This window comes from Callorhinus ursinus, unplaced genomic scaffold (assembly GCF_003265705.2).
Source record: "Callorhinus ursinus isolate GAN/ISIS: 27379988/994484 unplaced genomic scaffold, GSC_fseal_2.0 scaffold13, whole genome shotgun sequence".
Classification (NCBI taxonomy): Eukaryota; Metazoa; Chordata; class Mammalia; order Carnivora; family Otariidae; genus Callorhinus; species Callorhinus ursinus.
The window spans coordinates 15,447,476-15,462,877 of record NW_027397075.1 but is presented as its reverse complement, the minus strand read 5'-3'; the positions used below and the strand labels follow the sequence as shown (position 1 = coordinate 15,462,877).

At 62.2% G+C, this 15,402-nt stretch overlaps 3 protein-coding genes and 1 non-coding gene across 7 annotated transcripts in view; 2 read left to right on the top strand and 2 right to left on the bottom strand.

The window, feature by feature from the left end:
• RAB40C (RAB40C, member RAS oncogene family) overlaps positions 1-6,664 on the top strand; it is a 28,955-nt gene extending 22,291 nt beyond the window's left edge. For all 3 annotated transcript variants that reach the window (XM_025877679.2, XM_025877681.2, XM_025877680.2), the window contains exons 5-7: positions 3,858-3,935; positions 4,182-4,404; positions 4,904-6,664. In XM_025877679.2, the coding sequence (XP_025733464.2) occupies positions 3,858-3,935; positions 4,182-4,404; positions 4,904-5,184 (582 nt within the window). In that variant the 3' untranslated portion in view covers positions 5,185-6,664. The remainder of the gene's footprint in view (positions 1-3,857; positions 3,936-4,181; positions 4,405-4,903) is intronic.
• A 131-nt stretch (positions 6,665-6,795) lies between these two features.
• WFIKKN1 (WAP, follistatin/kazal, immunoglobulin, kunitz and netrin domain containing 1) lies at positions 6,796-10,982 on the top strand. 2 transcript variants are annotated; one of them, XM_025878162.2, is made up of 3 exons: positions 6,796-7,691; positions 7,799-8,768; positions 9,455-10,982. In XM_025878162.2, exons 2-3 carry the CDS (start codon positions 8,598-8,600, stop codon positions 10,928-10,930), a joined length of 1,647 nt encoding a protein of 548 aa, XP_025733947.1. In that variant the 5' UTR covers positions 6,796-7,691; positions 7,799-8,597; the 3' UTR covers positions 10,931-10,982. The 2 variants fall into 2 exon arrangements, with proteins under 2 accessions (XP_025733947.1, XP_025733948.1); XM_025878163.2 differs by lacking the exon at positions 6,796-7,691 and having other exon boundaries at positions 8,674-8,768; positions 9,064-10,982.
• A 319-nt stretch (positions 10,983-11,301) lies between these two features.
• Positions 11,302-13,076, bottom strand: METTL26 (methyltransferase like 26). Its single transcript, XM_025877835.2, has 6 exons — positions 12,787-13,076; positions 12,471-12,633; positions 12,215-12,274; positions 11,786-11,853; positions 11,604-11,682; positions 11,302-11,527 (listed from the first exon to the last, which is right to left on the bottom strand). The coding sequence occupies exons 1-6, from the start codon at positions 12,981-12,983 to the stop codon at positions 11,480-11,482; spliced, it is 615 nt and encodes a 204-aa protein (XP_025733620.1). The 5' UTR covers positions 12,984-13,076; the 3' UTR covers positions 11,302-11,479.
• Positions 13,077-13,441: 365 nt separating this feature from the next.
• Positions 13,442-13,512, bottom strand: TRNAG-CCC (transfer RNA glycine (anticodon CCC)). The gene has a single exon. It is a non-coding gene; the product is annotated as a tRNA-Gly (tRNA).
• Between the last annotated feature and the right edge of the window lie 1,890 nt (positions 13,513-15,402).

Below are 15,402 nucleotides of genomic sequence, written 5' to 3'. Positions count from 1 at the left end.
AGAGAGAGCCGGGAACCAGCCTGCATGTTTGCCAGATGACACGTTTTGGGAAAGCAAGTCGTGTTCCCACGTCTCTTCTCTCCAGAGCGTCCAGCCTAGCCAGCTGTGTGTTGGCTGTTGCATTTGCTTTGCTGGTTCTGGGGGTTCTTGTCGTTCTGGGGCCGGAGGAGCCCGTGGTAGGTCTCAGGCCTGGGTGGGTGGCAGTGGGCGCCTGTAGTGCTCCCATCCCATCAGGCAGTGGCAGTGAACAGGTCCAGGGGGTGTGCAGGGGGGCACCCACCTGGGTTTGCAACGGACAGCACCCAGAGTCGTGGGGCCTCTACTTGAGTTTTGTATTTCCTGTCACTCTCCTACCCTCACTTAAGACCAGAGAGAGGCCTTGCAGGTCCCTTAGGGCCCAGGTCACAGAAACCCCTGGCCAAGCCCTGGCTACTCTCACCTGCCCCGCAATTAGTGCTGTCTTGTGGCTCTTGCCGTGAGTACTTTCTTTCCATGGCCAATGTTTGCTGTTGCTCGGTCTGAGGAGGCCACTCCTGTCCCTGGGAGGCTGGCGCTGCCAGCTGGGGTCCTCTGGAGTCCCCTGGGGTCCCCTGGGCTCAGTGCAAGGAGGGAGCTGGGGGTGGGGTGGGGGGGCAGGTTCTGTTTCATGGAGGCTTTGGGGTCAGCCGGATTAGCACTGGGTGGAACACGGCTAGGCACTGGTCTGGTGAGAGAGGCTTCAGTTCCTATGAAAAGGTGTTTCCTGTGGGAAATGGTCCAGGGCTCGCAGTTACCATGAAGTGAGTGCTGACGGGGGCACCAGCATGCCACCTGTCACTGCCCAGGTGGGTGGGCGGGCATATGGGCTAGAAGCCGTTAGACAGCTGCTCCCCATTTTCTGTGCTGCTTGTGGGGGTGTAGGCAGTGGCTTTCAGTCACAGCGTTCTGTTTCTTGGGAGCTTTACCATACAAAATGCATTACACAGGGACACCTGGGTGGCTCAGTCGGTTAAGCGGCTGCCTTCGGCCTGGGTCATGATCCCAGGGTCCTGGGATCGAGTCCCACATCGGGCTCCTTGCTCAGCAGGGAGCCTGCTTCTCCCTCTCTCTCCTTCTGCTTGTGCTCTCTCTCTCAAATAAATAAAATTAAAAAAAAAATGCATTACACATGCCAAAACTTAAATTCATGAAAAATGCACCACCTCGCTTGGGGTGGTGGTGGTACAGGTATGTTCATATTTGTCCAGACTCATCAAACTGTTCATACTTAAAATCTGTGCCTCTTCTGAGGGACAAGCTGTAGCTCAGAAGTAATAACCTTGGGGTACCTGGGTGGCTCAGCCGGTTGAGCGTTGGACTCGGACTCTTGGTCTCGGCTCAGGTCATGATCTCAAGGTCGTGAGATCGAGCCCTGCATTGGGCACCACGCTCAGTGCAGAGTCTGCTGGAGATTCTCTCCCTCTGCCCTTCCCCGCCCCCTGCATGTGTGTGTGCTCTCCTGAATCAACAGAAATAATCTTGATAGAATAAGGGCACCAACCCCTGGGCCCCGCAGTTCCACTTGTCGGGATTTTATCTTCCAGTGCTGGGTGCGGGGGGTGGGGGGGGAGCTCTTCGCAGGTGTCGGTGATAAGATTAGGTGAAATGACCTGAGTGCCAACAGCGGTACTACCTGATGAGCCTGGCAGAAGGTGCTGGCTGCTTTGGGGCAGGGTGTCCTGGGTGGGAGCTGGGCAGTGTGCACCGTGACCCTGTCTGGGTCAGGAATAAGACAGGAACCGGTTATTCCTGGAGGGATGGGGAGGAATTCTGTTTGTATCCTGGAGTACCTACTCATTTAAAAAGCCTGAGCACGTAGAACTTCCATTGATGACAGAAGTAGAATATAGTGAAATTTATTTGTCCCTCCTCCTCCTTTGGAACTCACAGCTGGAACCCCTTAGGGTATTCTGGTAATGAAGAACCTGGCCTTGGTTTCTCAGCTGTCCCGCCTGTGCTTGATGCCACCTGTCCTTCCCGGCCACATGGTGATCACTTTCGGTCCCTGCTGCCTACAGTGTGACCCGCTGTGTGTCCTTCCTCCCCGTGATGGGTGTGTGTGGGGTGTCTCCTCTGTCAAGCCCCAACCCGTCAGACTGGGGCAGCCCCAGACGGGTGGTTGTTGTCACAGGTTGGGAGGGACAGCCAAGGGTTCCCCAGCGGCCGAGGGGTACAGCTGACACCTGAGCGCAAGGGAGGAGCTTCTGCCCCCTTGCTTGAGCGCTTCAGCCTCACACAAGCTAGCAGAGCTGGAACATGAGTCTCCGCCCAGCCTTCCGGCGCGTGGCCGTGTGCAGAAACTGTCCTCTGTGAGTTGTTGAGGGTGGGTATCACGGTCTGCTGTGTGCCCACGTGCGCTGCTATGTGGGTCGTCGGTGTGGTGTGCCCATAGCTTGACTTACTCTGCAGTCCTGGGACTGCCCGTTTAGGCACAGTTCTCATGGGAACATCCTCGCTTATTTCTCGAAGGGGCATTTCCAGGTTGGGGCGTGAGTGCCATGGCCCTCCCTGCAAACCAGCTGGAGGCTTTGTTCCCTGTGGCCCAGGCAGTGGGGTTCACACCCAGCTACTCATGGGTCCCATCCAGTTCTACTCTCCAGCATCCCCGAAACGGGTTTCTTAGCCCTTGACTTCACGTGGGTCTGGGCCCACCTGTCCCAAAGGCTGTCCCTCCAGGCCTGGTTCTTCCTCCCTAGTGAGTGTCCCTTCCCAGTCGGCACGTGGCTCCGCACTGCTCGGCTTGAGGCTTTCCGGCCAAAGAGTGGGATTTTGACCTTTGTGCTTACAAGACCTAGGGGCTACTCTTTTGTCTTCCAGAATTGGAAGGACAGTTTTGAGGGGCAGGGTTCATCATGAGATGGAGGGTGCCCTGTTTCTTTGATCTCAGCTGCACTGTGCGGTGTGTGACGGAGACACAGGCTGAACACAGCCTTGCTGGGGCAGGACAGGGTGGGTCCCGAGCCTGCTTCAGTGTGGCACATAGGGGCAGAGAGAGGCAGGGGCCCGCAGCTGCACTCGCTTGGTGGAATCCCCTTTCTGAGGCTTGTGAGAGGTCCCTGAGATACCTAGGGCAGGGGCGAGCGAGCCACGCAGGGGCACATAGCCCAGAGCTGAGCTCTGACTAATTGGTCTCTGAGGGATGTGGCAGGAAAGTCCCCGTAGCAAATCCTCTGCCCACCTGGTAGGGGCCTGCCAGAGTGACTGGCGTCCTGCTCTGCAAGTTTGAGTTGGAATGCAGAGCCCCCTCCGCTCAGCCCCCGAGTACCCCAGGCAGAGCAGGCACACTGTTGGATGGAGTGTGGGGACCTGGCCACTGTCTGCCTGCCAGGCTTGTCCGCAGGGCCTGCCGCACCCTGTAGACCTGTGTAGACCGCCTGTGTTACTTGAGTGATTTTTAAATGATCACAGGTTAATGCATACAGTGTGTTAGCAAAGAAGTTGAAAAAATGCCTATTGTCCCAGCCAGGTCCCCCAGATGGAGAGGGGGCAGCATTGAGCCCACAAGATACCCCCTTGCCATCACCCCACACAGAAGGCATCTGGGCCATACGGGCCTGGCCTCAGTGAGGAGGCAGAACAGAGCTGGCCAGACGGCGTGCAGAGCCCGTACCAGGGCTGCCTCTGAAACATGAGTCCCAAAGCCACACATCTCCCACATTGCCGTGTGTTAAGTGACCCCCACATGATCTACTGGAAAGCCATCTGGCCGGAGCCGAGTGCCCTGGCCCCACCTGTGCTGGGAGGGAGCGGTGCTTGGATGCAGCAGGCACTGTGCCTGGCACAGGACCCTTTCCATCCAGGCGGCCCCAGGCCTCTAGACGCCCGTGTCTCCCTTGCAGGGTATCCTCCTGGTATATGACATCACCAACCGCTGGTCCTTTGACGGCATTGACCGGTGGATCAAGGAGATCGATGAGGTAGGTGTGCACCCGCAGATACCCCTTCAGGGTCACCCCAGCTGTACACACTCCCATCCCCAGCAGGAAGCCTGGGGGGCCCCATTTGCTGCCCCCCCCTTGTGGCCCCGGCTCTGTGTCCCCATAGCACTTGATGGTCACAGAATGGACAGTGAGGGCCCTGCCCACTTTGGGGCCTGGGAGACAGTGCCGAGAGGGGGTTGTCCCATGTTTGTGCCCCTCCTAAGTCCTGTGCCCCCCCCCAAGCATGCACCTGGGGTCCCCCGGATCCTGGTTGGGAACCGGCTGCACCTGGCCTTCAAGCGGCAAGTTCCAACAGAGCAGGCGCGTGCCTACGCGGAGAAGAATGGCATGACCTTCTTTGAGGTCAGCCCACTGTGCAACTTCAATGTCATCGAGTCCTTCACTGAGCTGTCCCGCATCGTGCTCATGAGGCACGGCATGGAGAAGATTTGGAGGCCCAACCGAGGTAAGGGGCTGCCCCGGGCTGTGGGCAAGAAAACTGAAACAGACTGGGGCTCCGGCAGCCTGCTCAGGGGCCGGCGTCCCAGGTTGCAGGGGAGGCCAGCTCTCCTCCACTGCTTCCCCGACCCCCTGGCGGCTGATCTGGCTAAGCTGGCTCTGTGTGGGGTCCTGGTGTTCCAGGAGGGGACCGTGCAGGACATCCTGTCTGCACCTCGGTGTTGGGAGGCAGTGCTGTGGACTCTGCCCCAGAGTGGAAAGGGAGCGGCTTCTAAGCCTGCCCTCCTGGAGCTGACCCATAAAGGTCCTGGCTGTATGCTTCCCTGTCCCTCAGCCTGAGCCCTGTCCCACGCGAGCTGCCAGAAGGGCCAGGGTGGCTGGAAGCCTATGTCTCCTGCCAGGACACTGGCAGCTGGGGCGGAGTGGTGGGTGTCCAGGGCAACCCTCTCCATCCCTGCAGTCTGACCTCTGCCTTCCCCCCACCGCGGTCTGACCCCCATGTGCAGTGTTCAGCCTGCAGGACCTCTGCTGTCGGGCCATTGTCTCCTGCACCCCCGTGCACCTCATCGACAAGCTCCCGCTGCCTGTCACCATCAAGAGCCATCTCAAGTCCTTCTCGATGGCCAATGGCATGAATGCTGTCATGATGCACGGGCGCTCCTACTCACTGGCCAGTGGGGCAGGGGGCAGCAGCAACAAGGGCAATAGCCTCAAGAGGTCCAAGTCCATCCGCCCGCCCCAGAGCCCGCCCCAGAACTGCTCAAGGAGCAACTGCAAGATCTCCTAGCGGGCAGGCTGGGCACCACCCTGTCCAGTGCGCTCTGGAAGGGCTTGTGCTTGGGGAACGCTTCTGGCCGGGCGCTGGGCCTGGTGCCGTGTGCAGGGAAGGCTTTGGCCACACCGCCTCCTGGGAAGCGTGGGGGCGCACGGCGCATGGAAGTGGTCTTCCGCCAGACAAGTTCCGTGGGACCGGAGAGAGCTGTGGGGGTCTCGGGGGAGCAAGCCCGGGACCCCACAGTGCGGTGCGTCTGGGAAGTGCCCAGGAGGCGGCTCTGCCTGGCCCCAGCCTCAAGGGGGGGCTGTCTCTGAGGACCCGGGAGGCCTGGCTCCCTTTCTTATTTATATGGAAGATGTTCACCTTTTTGTACATTTTTAAAGGACGGGCAGGGCAGCCTTGACACAGCCTCATGGTGGGCCCCCGTCAGCAGTGGGTTCAGGCTCTGGGACATTTGGAGAGGGGGAGGGGATTTGAGTCAAAGATGAGGAATCCCGGTCAGGGTTTCAACCTTTGAATTCACACACTTCATGTGGGGTGGTGTGGGCTGTGCAGGCGCGGGGAGGACACATGGAAGCTCTGGGCAGTGCACTCGGGCCCATGGCTGCCTCCACCAGCCTTTGTGAACACGGGGGTCAGTGTGCGCCCCGAGATGGCTGGGCGGCAGCTCTGGCCCCCAGTGGTCGGCGTGGTGTGGCCGCAGCTTCCTGGGCTCTCGCCGGCCCTCCTAGACAACATCCTGCGTGTCTCGGGGCTGGGGGCAAGGGCTCCGTTCCCCAGTGGACTGCTGGTGTTTCTCAGACATTCCTGTGTCTCAGGGGAAGGTGCAGAAGATACTCAGTGGGTGTACACCCACCCGCCCCCTCGTCTCCTGAGGCACCTGGACTCTGCCCTCACCAGCTTCTATTTGCCAGCCTCGGGTGTGACCCCACACCCACTCCTTGCCTGGCGTCGGCCCTCATGGTCCCACGTCACCAAAACCGTTCTGACACATCTCTTAGTGACGCTGCCTGGACTGGTCCCAGCGGTGGACCCCGAGCCTCTCCTGGAGACCCCACCAGCCAGCCCTGAGCAGGAGGCCTTGCCTCCTCCTGCCGCCTGCTTGGCGACATGGCCACCGGTCACACTGGTGCTCAGCTCTACCTCCTCCTCACGGCCCTGCCCTGGGCTCTGGGACTCTACATGCTGCGTGTCTGGGAGGCAGGGTGGGGCCCCGGCCTGTGTGTGCAGGGTGTCTGGGGTCCCCGATGAGGCCTGGCCTCAGCAGGCTCAGGCAGGGGAGGCCACACCTGTCCTGCCTTGCCTGCAGGGAGGGGTGGGGGGGGGGCCTTTTTTTGGACTTTGAACCCAGTCACACAGACTGTTTTGAGGACGTGGACAGTCCTACGTTCACTTTATCAACACTACCCTTTGCTGCTGTCTGACACGCCATTCCTGTGCTCAGTTTGGACGGTTTTCCTTTCTTTGTACAGTAAACGTGATTCAGCTCTGATTGCTAGGCTGAGAGCCTCTGGTTTTAACTGGCCAGGTGGTAGGTGTGGCTGGTGCTGGTCCTGGCCGTGAGGGCTGAGCCTGGCTGCCGTGGCCACCTCAGTCCAGGCCACACACAGGGCGCTTCTCCGTGGGCCAGACAGGCAACCCCCCGCACCCCAGAGACCACTACTCTCTGCTCCCTCCGAGGGTGGAAAGTGGGACGCCCTGAGCCCCCTCCCATGTCCGTGTAGGCAGGCCTAACTGTCTGAGGGTGGTGGGCACGGAGCCAGGGATGCAGTGGATGACTTGGGGGCTTCCCACCTGCAGAGACTCAGCACAGCCTCCCGGATCCAGACCAGGGCCTGGGTTGGGAAAGCCACCTGCTGACGGGGTTCAGTCCAAGGGTTTGGTGGCACTGACAGTTGGGGAACTCCTCTGAATGAGCCTCCCCACCCCCCACCCACCGCTCCAGGACCCAGGCCTCTAGCTGCAGCTCTCTGAGGGACTGTCCTGGATCTGGAACCCCCACACCCACGGTCCCCTTGTATGCATTCTTTGCATCTGGGGCCTCTTGGTCTCACTCTGACCAGACAAGGCTTTTATTTCCCTGCCTCCCAGGTCAGAAGGTCAGACGCAGGGCCATGGGACATTTTCCGTCTGGTCTCTGAGCAGATGCTCCTGGGGCCCCAGGCCCCTGGGAAGGGTTTGGAAGGGCAGAGTCCAGCGGCTTTGTCCTGTTGCTGCATTAGATCTCCCTGCCAGGCCTGCCAAGGAGGGGCTTCCATCCCCACCCCACCCCCACCGGAAGGCTCCTCCTCCCAGCGACTGGAGCAGCTCCTCGGAAATTTGCCGTTTCCAGGGTGCTTTTTAGATGACCTTGGCCTCGGGATTGTGTGGGGCCACAGCTACTGAAATTCAAGTCAGCCCAAGTAAACACTCAGTTCCTCGGCCGCAGCAGCCCCGTTTCCAGTGTTTGCTGCCTGAGTGACCGGTGCCAGCCGGCGTGGTTCCCTCCCTGCTGAGTGTCGTGGGACCTCACTTCTTTGGTACCTGCCTTGCCTGGTCGTGGAAGAGCCTGGACCTGGAGCCATGCTGGGGGTGCTCCGGAAATGCAAAGTCCTGCCTTACATTGGCTTCCCCCAACCCCCATCAGCTTCGGGTCCCCGGAGGTCTCCACACTAGCAGAAAGGGTCCCCCCAAGACCTGTTGGCATGTCGTGACCCTGAGAAGGATCATGGAGAAGGTTGTGAGATTTTTTTCCCTGCAAAGGGAGCAGAACACCTCATTAGGGGGTCGAACACAGAGCCCCTGTGCCTATGGAGGTGATGAATCTGGGTAAGGGGCTGGTGTGGACCTGCTGTGGGGGAGATCCAGGCCCTGGGACAGCTGGGGCGGGTTGGGGAGCCAGAGGGGGTTGGCCAGCCCAGCCCAGGCCCCTCCTCTGACCTGGGCTGGGGAGGTCTGAGAGGCTGCTTTGACCCCTGGGCCCTTCCATCCCCAGCCCAGTGCCTAGAGGGAGGAGGGGCTCCAATCACAGCCTCCCCTCCCCTCCCCTCCCCCGCCAGAGCCAGCCCTTCTCTGGCCCTTTTCCGCCCCTCCTGACCCTCGTGGCCACTGTCTTCTGTGCTCCTGGGCCTCAGCCCCTCCCCAGCCCTCCTCCCCTTCCCCCCCCCCCCCGCCCTGTGCTGACCACAGAGGGGCCAGGCAGGGGAGGGGCCGGCGCCACATGCACAGACTCAGAGCTGCGAGAGGCCTGGAACCTATCCAGCCCCTCGCACTGCTGTGGGCTCGGACCTTGGGGGCCAGGGAAGAGCCCCAGGGATCAGTCGGGGGCCTGAGGGCAGGGACAGCGACCGCGGGCCTGGAAAAGTAGATGCTTTAAGGGGCAGGCTAGGCAGGGCCTGAGGAAGGACTGGTGGTCACATCCCCCACCCCCTGGCCCGGCGGTCCCCATGCTGGCCCTGAGGCCACTCCTGCCGCTGCTCCTCGTGGTTGGGCTGACCTTGGGGGCCAGCCTGCCGCCAGGACCCAGAAGCCACTCCGGCGTGTGCCCCAACCAGCTCAGCCCCAACCTTTGGGTGGATGCCCAGAGCACCTGTGAGCGTGAGTGCGTCAGGGACCAGGTAAGCACAGGGCCTGGTTGGGGGTTGGACAATGTGGGGGGCTCAGGCACCTTGGAGGCTGGGTGAGTCTGGGGAAGCCCAGCCCTACCCCTGCACCCAGGCCTTGCCCACAGAGGGGGACCCCAGCAGCTGCACTGTGGCCCCATTCCTGGGAATCTGCTGCCTCCTCAGGCTCCCCACACTCGGCTGCTGGGGTTTTAGGCTGTTCTGTGTATGAGGGTCCCAGCTTTGCCTTCATGTGTCTGAGATTAAGAGCCCCTTCCTCGCTCCCCAAACCTGCCTACCCGCACTCTAGGACCAGTTGTTCTCAGGACCAGGAAGGTCAAAAGGCAGGGAGGTTCACACGTGGACATCTGCCCTGCAGCCCTACCCTGCACCACCTGCAGTGGTCTTGAGCACATTGTACGTGGCCCCCCCCTCACCCCTGCCCTGGGCCTTGGTTTCCTTGTCGGTGTGATGAAACCGGCTCTGTGGGGTGAGGACCTGAGGATTCAGTGAGCTTCAGTGATGTGACACGCTCGACAGGGTCTCATTGTAGTTAGAGCATGGGAAGGAAATTTCTGGAAATGTGTTGGGCTTTCCCCGGGGGGAGACAGGTTCCGGGAAGGGCAGCTGGGGCTCAGCTCCCTCTGAACAAGCTGACAGGCGGAGCTAGGGTGCTCACTGAGCTGCTCCCCACTCCCCAGGACTGTGAGGCCGCCGAGAAGTGCTGTACCAACGTGTGCGGGCTACAGAGCTGTGTGGCGGCGCGCTTCCCTGGCGGCCCAGCGGTGCCCACGCTGCTGGCCTCGTGTGAGGGCTTCACGTGCCCTCAGCAGGGCTCCGACTGCGACATATGGGACGGGCAGCCCGTGTGCCGCTGCCGGGACCGCTGCGAGAAGGAGCCCAGCTTCACCTGTGCCTCGGACGGCCTCACCTACTACAACCGCTGCTACATGGATGCGGAGGCCTGCCTCCGCGGCCTCCGCCTGCACGTGGTGCCCTGCAAGCACGTCCTCAGCTGGGCGCCCAGCAGCCCAGGGCCCCCAGAGCCCACGGCCCGCCCCACACCTGGGGATGCCCCCACGCCGCCTGCCCTCTACAGCAGCCCCGCCCCACAGGCGGTGTTCGTAGGGGGCACCGCCAGCCTCCACTGTGACGTCAGCGGCCGCCCGCCACCCGCCGTGACCTGGGAGAAGCAGAGCGACCAGCGGGAGACGCTGATCATGCGGCCAGACCAGATGTATGGCAACGTGGTGGTCACCAGCATCGGGCAGCTGGTGCTTTACAATGCCCGGCCCGAGGACGCAGGTCTCTACACCTGCACGGCACGCAACGCCGCTGGCCTGCTGCGGGCCGACTTCCCGCTCTCCGTGGTCCGGCGGGAGCCGGTTGGGGCCGGGGCGCCCACGGCCTCTGGCCCGGCCGAGTGCCTGCCTGACCTGCGGGCCTGCAGCAGCACGGCCCCCGGCCTGGTCCTCTGGCACTTTGACCCACAGCGGGGAGGCTGCATGACCTTCCCCGCCTGCAGCTGTGAGGGAGGCGGCCGCGGCTTCGAGACCTACGAGGCATGCCAGCAGGCCTGCGCCCAGGGCCCTGGCGACGCCTGTGCGCTGCCGGCCGTGCAGGGCCGCTGCCAGGGCTGGGAGCCGCGCTGGGCCTACAGCCCGCTGCTGCAGCAGTGTCACCCCTTCGTGTATGGTGGCTGCGAGGGCAATGGCAACAACTTTGAGAGCCGCGCGAGCTGTGAGGACGCCTGCCCTGTGCCGCGCACGCCGCCCTGCCGGGCCTGCCGCCTTCGCAGCAAGCTGGCGCTCAGCCTGTGTCGCAGCGACTTCGCCATCGTGGGGCGGCTCACCGAGGTGCTGGAGGAGCCCGAGCCGGGGGGCGGTGGCATTGCCCGCGTGGCCCTGGACGAGGTGCTCAAGGACGACAAGATGGGCCTTAGGTTCTTGGGCACCAAGTACCTGGAGGTGACGCTGAGCGGCATGGACTGGACCTGCCCCTGCCCCAACGTGACAGCCGGTGACGGCCCGCTGGTTATCATGGGTGAGGTGCGAGACGGCGTGGCTGTGCTGGATGCTGGCAGCTATGTCCGCGCTGCGAGCGAGAAGCGTGTCAAGAAGATCTGGGAGCTGCTCGAGAAGAAGGCCTGCGAGCTGCTGAACCGCTTCCAGGACTAACCCCGCCCGCCCTGCCTTCCTGTACCGCTGAATAAAAGTCAGGGCTTCCCCAGACCTCGGTGGCCTATAGGTGCTGGACCTCCTGGGGGGCCCTCAGCTGGTGTCCTGCTAGCACACTGGAGCATGGGCTCCAGTCCCAGTTCCGTCCTTGGGAACCTGCGGTTTCCCTGCAGCAGCACAAGCCTCTTGGGGCAGGAGAGCCCAGCAGCTGGCTCAGCCAGCAGGGCCTGAATTTTCTCTCCCTCCTCTGTCCCCTCAGCAGAGCAGCCGGTCCAGGAGGCCCCCAAGCCCTGACCCCACAGGCCAGACCCCCCCCGCCCACCACCAGGAGTGGTCCCAGAAGGAGGCATGGTTGACACCAGCAGTGAGCAGCAGACAACACTTTATTCCCAGGTTCTAGGCAGCCCTGTGGCCATCAGCCAAGAGCCCCCAGACCAGGCAAGGCCAGTCCTCATGGCCCAGCCCTGGGAGACAGGGGCTGGCCTCTGGGTTTGGTCCAGGGGAGGGGGGGGTCTTGGTGGAAACACAAACAGGCGAGAGCAGGTGCAGTTATTCTTTCCGAAATATCAGGCACTTGTTGTTGGCCGGCATGTCCACCTAGGGCAAGGTGTGGGCTGTAGTGGCTGACCAGGCCCCCAGGGAAGCGACCCATGCCCCCCACCCTCCCACCTACCATCCTTTCAAGGAGCAGGCCGCTGGCTTGGCCCAGGTCCTCCAGGAGGGCCGTGTCCCGCAGCCCCCACTCAGGATTCCTGCAGTGAGGGCCAGGCGGGGGAGAAGGTGCAGTTGTGGCTGGGGGCAGCCACCCAGCCCACCTGCCCTCCCAGCCAGGCCCCCCACCTATCCAGCTCTGACCTGCATCTAAGAGTCAGATCAAAATCCACGTTACTCTGCGGAGTGATCTTCCCATTGACGGCATAAGGCTGTGGAGATGGGGACACGGCTCTGCCCGCCACCCACAGACATGGGGTCAGCCATGCCTCCATGGACACACAGGCAGTCTTGCACGCCAGCACCCAGAGAATGAAAAGGACACACCCCTCCCTGCCCCCTGGGCGGGGGACAGCTGAGGACCAGCTGGTGAGCCGGGGGTTGCAGGGAGACTGGCAGGTGACCAGGAGTATGTTGAAGAAGGAAGACCCTGGGTGCAGGGGAGTCGAAGGAGAAGGTAATAAAATACTGCAACCAAAAGGAGGCAGTGCAGAAAGTAGGACGCAGCCGAGATTGGCTAGGATCAGGATTGCCCGCCAGGGGAGGCCCATCATCTCTGGCCGAAACACTCACCCCATAGGTGATCAGCAGCGCCTTGGGTTTGAGCAGATGTCCCGCTGCCCTGAAGAGCCCCTGGGGAGTGAGGAAGCAGGATGTCAATGAGGAGCTTTCTCTCCCCAGGCACCTGAAAGAGCCCTCAGCCTCTCGGCCTCTCTGGCCAGAGACTCAGCCTGACCTGCTCAGGCCTCAGTGCCACCCTGCTCTCTCCCGCTGCACCCATAGGCTGCCCCGCGGCGCAGGTGGGTGGCTCGCCCACGCGCCCACAGACCTCGGTGCAGTTCAGGGGGCTGATGTGGATCATGTTGATGCACAGCAGCAGATCCAGCGACTGGGGCAGGATCCCGCCCCAGTGCTCCCAATCCCAGGTCACGTCCAGGTACAGCGGGGCCTTCACGTTGGACAGCCCCTGAGCCTGAGTGGTGGCCGAGATGCTGTAGAAGGGCAGCATATGGTTGAGGGGAGCTGAGAGGGGTACCCCGGTGGCGTGGGGAATCGGGACAGCGGGACAGGCCCTGCTCCGCCTGCCCCCGCGCCCCGCCCGCTCTCGCCAGCCGGGGTCCCGCCTTCCCCGCGCCCCGCCGCACCTGTCCAGGCAGCGCTGGTCCACGTCGGACGGCTGCCACTCGGCGTGGGGGAAGGCCCGCGCGAAGTGGGCCGTGTGCTGGCCGGAGCCTGAGGCCACCTCCAGCACGCGGACGCCGCGCTGGGCCGGGTCCATGTACTGCCGCAGCACGCGTAGGATGGGCTCCTTGTTCCGCTCGGCCGCCGCCGCCACCAGCATCGCAGCAGCTCAGCCTGCCCGCCGGTAGCCGCAGTCAGTGGCCGCGAGACCCACCAGGCGCTGCAGTCCGACGCCGCGCGGCCCGCCGGGAGTTGTAGTCCTGCGCCGCGAGGCTGGCCGGGAGTTGTAGTCCGGCGCGCGAGGCCCGCCGGGAGTTGTAGTCCGGCGCCGCAAGGCCGGCTGCGAGTTTAAAGGGCCAGCGGCCGCAGGGGGGGGGGCACCGGGAGCCGCAACCCCGGCGGGGTCGCTGGCTTACAGGCAACCGTCAGCTCAGTATCCAGTGACCCGCGGCCACTCCGGCATTTTCATGGAGCTTGTCACTCTCTCATTCTCCAAAAATGCCTTGTCCGCGTTGCTCCGGAATGGATGTTTCCTTGTTTGTGGTCTTCTTTCCTTTTGAAATCAGTGTCCTTAGCGAGAGTTAGTTTGTTGAGATGGGGAAAATGAAAAATACTGCCTGCGCCGCCCGGGAATCGAACCCGGGTCGCAAGAATGGGAATCTTGCATGATACCACTACACCAGCGGCGCTGTTGTTCATTGTACAGACCGCGAGATTTAAGGGATCGTGAGGCAACCTCCAGCGCGCAGAAGTACCATAGCGCATGCGCGCCGTCCCTGGGCGGGGGGGCGGAATACCCGCCCCCGCGTCCCAAAGCCGGCGGACGGGTTAGGGTGGGAGCACTGGGACTGGCCCGGTCCCCGTGAACGGGGGACGGGGCCAATCTCGCGGTGTCACCTGGGCTCCCAGCGCTAGAGCGCACAGAGCGGGCCTAAGGGACGAGGGCTGGGGGCCACGATTCGCGCCCGCTCCTTGGAAACCATGGCAACCGCGGGCGTCCGGAGCCGGTGGGGCGTGGCTACGGTAGCGTTCCTTGTGGACGGGCCTTCGTGGCTGGGCGGGGCTCGTGTCGGCTGGGCGCGGGTGGAGCGGTCCTGGCCGGCAGGGCCCGGACGGACCGGACCTGTGATGCTCAGGGCTGTCCTGCGACACCGGCAAGACCCGCGCTAGCTAGGGTTTGCGGACGTTGTGATGGGGGCTCGGCGACCCCGGAATCGAGTCGGAGCCTTATTTGTTGTGTCCAAGGGTATTTTCCCGATGGTCCCCTTGGGGCCCGTGCCTCCGAGGGGCCCTGTTCTGCAGGCTGAGGGCCGCGTTCCGCAGCGGTATAGCTTCTCTCCCTTGTTGCGTAGTTTTTCACGAGAGAGACCCCCATACCCGACGGCACTCTGGCTGGGGCTCCAGAGGGTGGCCCCAACCCAGGCTTTAACCTGGGATTGTCGTGAAGGGGCCGGGATGTGGTAAGGTACGGCGAGGACAGTCTTGCAGCTTAGGGTGGGGAAGTAGCGTAGGATTGTCGGGGCTGGACCGGCCCCCTGGGGAAGTGCCACGCAGTCCGCGGCCGCCCCCTCCAGGCAGCCCCCCTGGCATTCTGCACGTGACCACCCTTCCCTAGGCTTTCTGTTTCACAGGCCAGAGCTTCCCTTGCCTGAATCACCTTTTGCCTCCCTCCACCTGGTTTGCCGGCTGAGCTGGGCATTTTCTGTAACCTTCCATGTGCGGGGGCTGAGAGGAGCATCTGCTGTGGTTCGTAACAAGCCCCTTTCAGCCTTACCTGGGTTCACACCAACCAGGTGACTCTTGGAGCTCGGGGGTTGGTGGCCAGGGGACCTAACGTGTGATTAGAAGGCTGGAGACCAAGCCCATCACCAATGATGAATGATCTCATCAACCACGCCTGTGTAACGGGGCCTCCCTAAAAACCCAAAATGAAGAGGTTCTGGAGCCTCTGGGCACATGGAGGTGCCAGGAGGGGGAGGGTGGCGCTCCCGGGCAGGAGGCAGGGCCTGGAAGCTCCATGCTCCTTCCCCACCCTCACACTCCCCAAACTGTCCTGTGGGTGTCTTCCATCTGCTGTTCCCAAGTCACAGCCTTGATGATGAACCAGTAACTGAAGTACGGTGTTTCCCCTGTGAGCCGTTCTAGCAAATTATGGCGCTTGAGAAGGGGGTCGTGAGAACCCTGACTTCCAGCTGGTGACAGCCTGGACGTGGTGGCGATCTCATGGGATGGGGCCCTCAGCGTGGAGGGGGGGTCTGCATTCATGCTGGGCAGATAGTATCAGAATTGAGTTAAATTGTAGAACATAAAAAGTGTTGCAAGTGTTTTCCTTTACACCAGGTGTTCTCTAAGAGGCAAGAAACCAGACCAGTCTCCCTGATTCCTCCAGGTCATACGGCTCAGCTCCAGAAGCTGCCCAAATACCCAGCAGTGTCTTCCATTTAACAGCACTTGGCTTTAGGTTGTTATCTGATGTAGCAAAGACATTAGGGTAGGGTTCGAAGCCTACGGCCAAGAAAGAATTCTTGGGACATCTTTGGTGCAAAAAGGTGGTTTTATTAAAGCATAGGGACAGGACC

Excerpts from the sequence above, each read along its gene's own strand:
- WFIKKN1 (XM_025878162.2), top strand. The coding sequence starts at position 8,598 with ATGCTGGCCCTGAGGCCACTCCTGCCGCTGCTCCTCGTGGTTGGGCTG. Across the intron at positions 8,769-9,454 it reads GTGAGTGCGTCAGGGACCAG|GACTGTGAGGCCGCCGAGAA; the intron begins GTAAGCACAGGG and ends CCCACTCCCCAG.
- METTL26 (XM_025877835.2), bottom strand. The coding sequence starts at position 12,983 with ATGCTGGTGGCGGCGGCGGCCGAGCGGAACAAGGAGCCCATCCTACGC. Across the intron at positions 12,634-12,786 it reads GACCAGCGCTGCCTGGACAG|CATCTCGGCCACCACTCAGG; the intron begins GTGCGGCGGGGC and ends GCCCTTCTACAG. Across the intron at positions 12,275-12,470 it reads GCCCCCTGAACTGCACCGAG|GGGCTCTTCAGGGCAGCGGG; the intron begins GTCTGTGGGCGC and ends CTCACTCCCCAG.